An 8,412-nucleotide genomic window follows, 5' to 3' on the forward strand; every position below is an offset into this window, starting at 1 on the left:
CCCCTCGGACCCTAAGCTCTCCACTGGTTCCGTCTTTATAGGGACTGCATTTAGGTTTTCAGTCTGTTAAATATCACTTGGAGACCTTCAGATTCAGGCCGCAGTTTCTTCACACAGGTCCTCACAAGCTTGTGGAACTCTCTGCCACAAGATGTGTTTCTGGCCACCAACTCAGATCTCTTTAAAGGAGGCTTAGGTGGACTCAGACAATCCCACCAGGTGACTCCTGAGTCATTCTCATGTTGTCTCCCTTCTTTTTCTCCCCACAGACATCATCCGGCAGCCCTCCGAAGAAGAGATAATCAAACTGGCTCCGCCACCCAAAAAAGCTTAAAGTGGGGGGGAGGGGGGAGGAAGGGAGCAGCTGGGAGGAGGATGACCCCCCCACCAACCCCACCCCCTGCTCCACTGTGCCCTGACGGTTCCAGCTGCCCCTTCTGGCTACATCCTGCCCTTTCTCTGTGACTGTCTGCCTGTCTTGTGGGACTGGGGTGGGGAGCAGCCTTGGCCACTAATGGAGTCTTAATTCCAACCCCCCCTCCCCAACCCCTCCTCCCCACACACATATCCCCCCCCCTTGCCACTGACTGGTGTGGATGAACCCTCGGGAGGGCTGCTGGGACGGGTGGGGGGCGGCCAGGGGGCTGGAGGACTGTTGCTATGCAAACATGGAGCCCACCTCTCCCCAATTGCCACTCCCTCCCTTCCACGCACCCACCCACCGGGAAGGGGCAGACCCCCCCCAAGTTTAACACCCCAACAAAATCAAGAGCCTTGGCCTGTTGTTGTTTGTTGTTCTTGTAGTTGTTAAGGAAGAGGTGAGGATGGGCAGAGGAAGTTGGACAGGGGGAGATGAGATCAGGTGGGTGGGTGTTTTGTTTTTTAAAAGCCACTGGGAGCCCCCCAGTGCAGAACCAGCCCCAGGAGCTGGCATTGAGGCATCAGTTTGCAGGGGAGAGATTGGGGGGGGGGGTTAGAAAGGACTGGGCAACGAGGGGCAAGTTCAGCAAGCAAGGAGGGGAAGGGAACGAGATGGAGAAGGGTTAGGAAGAAGACATAGCAGCTTTTCTTGTGGGGCTGCAGTGGGGCAGCCTGAGGGGGCCCCTAGTTGCTTAGATGTGCTGCCCCCCCCCCAGGGCCACAGAACAGGGCCCTGCAGCTCCTCCCTCCAGAATTGTCACCCCGGCTATACACCCTGCCAGTCGTCTGTGAGGCCTCGCTACCACTCTTGACCCCTCCAAAGTCAGCCAAGTACTGCAGCTTAAGATTTTGCTGACATCCCGGCTCAATGCACACACAGAACGAGCGGCGCACTGGAGATTTGCGCATCTCAGGCCACGGCAGCCACACTCCTCTTCAGCCATGCAAACTGCCAAGACTTATTTCGGCTGAGCCAGACATCCTAAAAGGGTTTTTAGGGGGAGCAGCTGGTTGCAGAGGTGAGCTGCGGAGGGAGGGCATTTAAATTTTCTCCCAGGGTGTTATCTCTGAGGCGGAGGGCTAGGGTGCTGGAGTCCCAGGGCAGGGGTGCTAAGTACCTGCTGAGCAGGGAGGGGGGCAAGCAGGAGTTGGGGGGGATACAGCTTGAGAGAGAGGAGAACAAAAGTTTGTGTGGAGAGAGCCGGGTTCAATTTGGGGGTCTGCTCCTTCCCTGCCAGTCTGTGCTAACCCTGGGATGGGAGAGCAGGCCTTTCACCAGGAGGCAAGCTGGGGGGGGGGGGGACACACACCAGCCCACCCCCACTGGCCTGCCAGCCTCCTTGCCTGCCCCCCCGACTTTGTGCCTTTCCTCGGTGTTGGTTGTGCTGCTGCCGCCACCTCTCCTTCAACTTGCTCCGTGGGTGCCTCTTCCTCCCTTGTCGCCAGAGACATTGACCCCTTCCTCCTCCTCCTCCTTCCTCAGGGGGCTGACTTGGTGCCACTTCTGCCCCGATTCAGTCCACCCCCCCATCCCCTGCCTGCTGGCTCGCCTTGAGCGAAGGGCCATTTCCACAGGGGGCCAACCCTTAACCGCCGCGTCTTTTTCTTTGCCGTGATTTCTACTCAGTTCATGGACCGCCTTGCTGTTCTGCTCAGTGGCTGCATTGTCATAGATGAGGGGGGGACTGGTAGGTGGGGGGGACCATGGGGATGGTGGGACCCTTGAGGCTTTCCCTGTGGAATTGCCTGCCTGCCTGTTGGCCCTCCACACACCCAGGAGACAGCCTGATATGGAGGGCAGGCCTCTTGATGCTCCTAGGTCGCAACAGGGGCACCTCTGCAGCAACCAAGGCTACCAGCAGCCTCCCCACCTGCCCAGACCCAAGAGAGCCGGTGACACTGCTTGCATGCACTCATCCTGCATCCCTGCATACTATCATCGAGACACCCGTGTCTTAAGTAAATCAGGGAAGTCCTGAGGGGCCACATTTCTGCTTACAGAGAAATACGTGTTGCCTCCCCCTGCAGCACATGCAGCCCCCTTGGGTGCCGAGCAGCTGCTGTGTGTGTGTGTGTGTGTGTGTGTGTGTAAGCAGGCTAAAATGTTTAAGGAACAAATGGGGGGAAAACAGTAATCCACATGCAGCAAGGAGGAATGTGGGATTTGTCTGCTTCTCTCTGTCTCCCCACACAGTTTGTTTCCAGATGGAGCCAGATTAAGACAGTCTCCCTGCCTCACATGGCTGCTGGGGGTGTGGAGGAGGAGGAGGAGGAAGGGAAGGGGGGGCCACGTGACTGTTTCTGGGCACCCAAAGCTGTGATCCTGGCTGCTGCGTTCGTCTCTCTGCCGCAGCTTCCATTGCACATATATTGCCATTAAACTAACTGCACCTGTTCTGGGGTGGGGGGAGGTAAACGCTTCTCAGTTGTTGTTGTTTTTTAAAAAAAGAGACCCACCCAAACAGTGGAACTTGCATCAGACTGCAAAAGGAAATATATATATATATATATATTATTTAATTAACGCTGAAAAACTGCGCTGTGCATCCTGGTGTTGTTGGCCAGGTAGTATTTCCTCCTCTTTTCTCCCTGCCCCCCCCCACCTTAAAGCGAGACCACCTGCTTCTGCCCTTCCCCCTTGCAGGTAGTGTTGTGTTCTTTTGTGTTATGTATCAACAGGTGGGCTAGGTCTGTGTTTCTTACAAGGCATCTTGTTTCGGTCTCCCCCTTCCCACCCCCCGGCAATCCCGCTGCCTCTCTACCCACCACACACAGCCTGAGCCTTGCCTTCAATCCCCCCCCCCCATTCCCTGGGTCAGGATCTCGGCCGCAGTGGGTCGATCCTGCCCAACCAGATGCATTCCTGGCACAAAACTCCCTCGGTGCGTGTTGGTGTGCAATGACTGTTCAGAAGTCCAGAGAGCTGGCGGAAAGGGGGAGCGAGGTGGGGTGGGGAGGGCTCCTCTGGAGCAAGGCAAGGGGTCAGCGGCAGGAGAGAGACAGGCAATGGCCCCCGTTCGAGAGAGGCAGGCTGCCGTCCCTACAACCACTCTGCACCCCCCTGCCTGCCTTCAGTTTGGCATGGTGGGGCCTCGCCTCCAAGATGCACCACAAAGCACCTTCTCGCAAGGTTGGCCGTGCACATCTGGACACAACTCCAAGGGCATATGGCAAACTCAGCTGGGCTCTCAGCACCGGGCTTGTTACGCTTCTGGATTGGGCCAAGCCTAGAGGAATGGGCCAGAGCATGTGGACTCTCCTTCGCCGGAGGTTTTTAAGCGGAGGGCCATCTGTCCTGGGTGCCTTCGTTGTGATTTAGATGTGGGGGCTTGGACTAGATGTTGCTTCTGATTCAGCAATTCCATGGCTGTGGAAGGGGCTTCTCAGCCTCCTTGCTCTTGCAGAGGTCAACCACATTTCAAATCAAGATATATATAGAGTCTGGGGTCCTGCGGAAAAGCTATGAAGAGGAGCAGCAGAGGGGAGTGTTGGCTCTCAGCTAAGGGGGTCAGGGACACTGGGGAGGGCTCTGGGCCGCTTGCACTTGCTTGGTGCCCTCCTAAGAGAAGCCTTTGTGTGAAGACGTGCAGAAGCGCTTCGGCAAACGCTGTTGGAGGTGCAAAAATTGCGCAGGAGGGGAAGGGGCTGCTACTGCCGCCTTTGCCTTCTTTCTCCCCCCCTGACTCCTTCCAAGGTCCTACCGTAACAAAAATCAGCCCCGGGAAGCCTCTGCCTTCTCAAAGCCAAAACCTCGGCAGAAGCGTGGTCTCTGGTTCAGCTAGCCTTACGTACCCACACCCCACAGACACACACTTCTGATGTTTACAGCTGAACAGTTGGTGGTGGTGATGTCATTGCAAATCAGCAAATTGGCAGCGGGTAAAAATAGTGTCAAAAAAGAAACAGGGTGGTGGTTGGGGGGGGGTGAGGCTGGAATTAAAAAGCGAACAAACAGCTCAAAACAAAGCAAAGAACAAAGGGGCTGATTAGGAGGCAGCTCAGAATCACAGGATGCAGAAAACACTTTTTTTTGCTTTGGGGCTAAATACCCACCACCCTTGGCATGGCCAAGTCCTTCACCGCTCTTAAAGGGCAGCCCTTGCCTGGTCTCTGGATGAATACGCCTCAAATATTTTCCAAGGCCAGTGACATTGCCAGAGAGAGGGAAGCTCTCTGCTAGGTCAGGGCTGGGGGTGGAGAGGCAGACACACACCTGTGTGGCCCTCTAGCTGTGGTTGCGCCACACACACACACACCCTGGGTCTCCAGGATGTCAGGCAGGGGAAATTCCCAGCCCTACTGGAGACAATGCTGGGGATTGAATCTGGGGCCTTCTGCAAGCCAGGCATGTGCTCTGCTGCTGAGCCACCAATGAGCAAGGCCCTGCAATGTTTAAAAGAACCTCTTCCCACAAGCCACATAGATATAAACACACACACAAAAGCAACTTTGCACATACAGTGGACACTCAGGTTGTGAACGTGATCCGTGCAGGAGGCATGTTCGCAACCTGCAGCGTTCACAATCTGCGACCCGCGTGTCTGTGCGCATGCGCAAAGCGCAATTTAGCGCTTCTGCGCATGTGCCGAAACCCGGAAGGAACCCGTTCTGGTACTTCCGGGTTCTGCGCAGTGGGCAACCCAAAATTGCACAACCTGAAGTGTCTGTAACCTGAGGCATGACTGTAATGTTAAATTAACCCCACCACAACACTTTCTCACCTCCAAGATGAGCACAAAGAGGCAGCTTCCATGCAGACAGAATGTTACCAGTCAAACCAGTGTGCCACCTCTGGTGTCTCAGATTTAAAATTCCGGGACATGGTCAGGGTTTTTATTTTCTTTTAATAGTACAAACCCGCCCTCCGTATTAAGTTCAGGTGCATGAATTGTAGTCCGCTGCAGCCGGACAGAAGCTCCAGGAGCCAGAACAGGGGAAGGAAACACCCAGGCCCCAATCCTGCCTCTCCGCCAGCTCTCTCTACTTCCTCCCTCCCCAGCTGTCCCTGACCCCTGATGCTCAGACCGTGCTAACTGTGTGTACATATATATTATAAATATATGTATATTAAATATAATATTGAGTGTTTAGTGTTAACTTATTCTCTCTTTTTTTTGTGTGTCAAGTGGACCAAAACAAAAAAACAAAACCACAGCAAACAGGAACTGTAACAAAGTATTAGTTTCTAACTCAACGCAATTTTTGATTAAAGAAGTGTGTTTCTTTGAACAAAACGATAAATAAGCATAACTTCAGTATAGCTGATGGGGTATTTTGTTTGCATACAATTTGGCTAAGCCAAAAATACACGGTGGAGAGATAAGGACTACCTCGAAGGGTTGTTGTGAAGATTTATTGAAAAAGGCAGTATTCTGTGTAAAGTCGGGATAAAAAACGGGCCTCTCTTGTGTTCACTCAAATCAAACAGACCTATGGAAAATATTTGCCGCCACCCCCTGCAAGTAAATGAACTTGGCTATTGTGGGGGGGGGCAGGTTGGGGTATTTTACTCGTGGGCTGAGATGCCCCTGAGCTTTGTTTGCACCCTCCTCTGCTATGGATTCCTTCCTTGAAGGTTTTTAAAGAGAGGCTGGATGGCCACCTGCCAGGGATTCTTCGCCTCTGATTCCTGCATTGCGGGGGGCCAGTCGAGATGGCCATTGGGGTCTCTCACACTACACTCTGCAAAAGAACAGCTTTTCCTTTCCTTTGCCAGTCTTCCTCACCCACAGCCAGATAGCCTGTCCCCTTCCCCGTGGCAACTCCACCCTCCATCACTGTAGCTGCACTGGCGAGAAAAAAATCTGTTCCAGGCAAACTCCAGCCCTCCCGATGTTTGGGACTACAATTCCCATCATCCCTAGCTAACAGGACCAGCGGCCAGGGATGATGGGAATCGTAGTCCCAAACATCTGGAGGGCCGGAGTTTGCCTATGCCTAGGCTAAACACTGCCAGCTTCAAAAAATGAAAAATGTATGTTAAAAAAACGGGGAAAGCCAGAACTCCGAGGACGGCCAATGACAAGGAAGTGAGCCAGGGGTGCGAAATAAATGCCGCCAGAGTGTTGTGGGTTAAGTGTTCCCAATGAAATTGGGGGGGGGGGAGATGCAGGGTTCGCTTCCACTGCGCTGGATCGGGGCCGTTGTCCAGATTCAGAAAAACCACTGAAGCGAGTGTGTTTTAACGGTCAAGTGGAAGTGATGGATGGCAGTCTTTCTGCCCAGCAGAAAGGAAGTTAAAAAAGGAGTAGCTCTCAAAGAGAGCCCAAGTCCTGTATTGATGGGGGGGGGGTGTCTGGATTCGGCCGCCTGCAGCCCACCCACCCACTCTCCAATTCCATGTTTCCAAGTCAACACGAGGGGTCAGGGGTATCCACAGCCCCCACCACCCCAAGCTCCTGAGCTGTGCCCAAATTGGTGCCCCTTCCCCCAAAGTGGATTGCTGACTTGCACTGTTCATTCCTACCTTCTCCTGTAAGCGGCAATGTTCTTTGCAGCTTTTTTTTTATAAAAAAGAAAAATGTTTCTTTAATCAAAACTTGTCATAACTGCAAACTTAATTTTTTAAGGGTTTTTGTTTTGTTTTTTTAGAGTAAAGGAATAAAAGCTCCTGCTTTGATTACTCTCCCCTGATCCCCACCCTCGAATTTTCTCTCCAAAATGTAATGAGAGTCATTGTGCTAATCATGGAAATAAAAGTCAAAGGTATTGTGTATGTGATGACTGTGTTTTCTTTAAAAAAAACACCTTCTCCCCTCTCAGTTAAGGAGGAGGAGAGGGAGACAGGGGGAGCAGATTGTTCCTCCTGAGGAGCCCCTTGCAGCCAAACAGCACAGAAGGCCCCCTCCCCAAGTTCCTGGGTGTTTGGTGCAAGTAAGCTAAGCTCCCCCCCATACTCAAACTGGAAGAGGAGGAAGACAATGCCAGGCAGCTGGCAGGCCCTAGGAGGGGGGTGTTTGTGTGTAGGAAGAGCTATTCTCACAACCAAAAGGGTCACCTCACCATCTGTAAAGATAACTTTTGGGGGGGGGGTGGAGGGATGCATCTGTTGGATGGCTGCCTGCCAGGGAAGCTTCAGCTGTGATCGTTGCATTGCAGTGGGTTGGACTACATGACCGTGGGAGGGCCCCTTCCAGCTCTGCGAGGCCACGAGCGACACACTCCTTCCTTCGCCTTTACTGTTTGGGCATTAATTTGTTTTGGGAACGAAGCTGATCTCTGGACACAGCCAAAGCGTTCAAGGCAACTTGCTCTGACAAAGCGAGGCACTCACTCTTTCACTCCCCCCAAAAAGCCGGCCTGAGGCTCTCTTTAGGAATAATAATAATATAATAATTATTTATTTATACCCCGCCCATCTGGCTGGGTTTCCCCAGCCACTCCGGGCGGCTTCCAACACAATATTAAAATACATTTAAAATGAGGGGCTAGTCTGTTTGACCCCCCCAAAGTGAAGTCACTGGCTCTTATTTGGTAGGGAGGGGGTGGGCACGGCTACTGAGTCCTCCCCCACTATTCAAACTCTGTGCTGCCCCTATGGGATAGGTAAAGGTAAAGGGACCCCTGACCATTAGGTCCAGTCGTGGCCGACTCTGGGGTTGCGGCGCTCATCTCGCTTTACTGGCCGAGGGAGCCAGCGTACAGCTTCCGGGTCATGTGGCCAGCATGACTAAGCCGCTTCTGGCGAACCAGAGCAGCGCACGTAAACGCCGTTTACCTTCCCGCCAGAGCGGTACCTATTTATCTACTTGCACTTTGATGTGCTTTCGAACTGCTAGGTTGGCAGGAGCAGGGACCGAGCAACGGGAGCTCACCCCGTCCCACCGACCTTCTGACTGGCAAGCCCTAGGCTCTGTGGTTTAACCCACAGTGCCACCCGTGTCCCTATGGGATGCCACCCCCCAAAAAAGCAAAACCAAACCAGGATTTGAGGCTGAAGAGTTCAGCCCCTGGCTGCCTGACTTTGGAAAGAAGATCTCGATATTGCTGATG

At 53.2% G+C, this 8,412-nt stretch overlaps 2 protein-coding genes across 2 annotated transcripts in view; both read left to right on the forward strand.

The window, feature by feature from the left end:
* Nucleotides 1-7,135, forward strand: part of PEA15 (proliferation and apoptosis adaptor protein 15) — a 58,291-nt gene extending 51,156 nt beyond the window's left edge. Inside the window, exon 4 of the mRNA XM_083591637.1 lies at nucleotides 270-7,135. Coding sequence (XP_083447763.1) covers nucleotides 270-334 — 65 coding nt within the window. The 3' untranslated portion in view covers nucleotides 335-7,135. The remainder of the gene's footprint in view (nucleotides 1-269) is intronic.
* The window catches only part of LOC310751719 (uncharacterized protein), a 950,206-nt gene that overhangs the window by 372,150 nt on the left and 569,644 nt on the right, over nucleotides 1-8,412 (forward strand). The window lies entirely within an intron of this gene.

This window comes from Podarcis filfolensis, assembly GCF_964270895.1.
Source record: "Podarcis filfolensis genome assembly, chromosome: 16".
NCBI lineage: Eukaryota > Metazoa > Chordata > Lepidosauria > Squamata > Lacertidae > Podarcis > Podarcis filfolensis.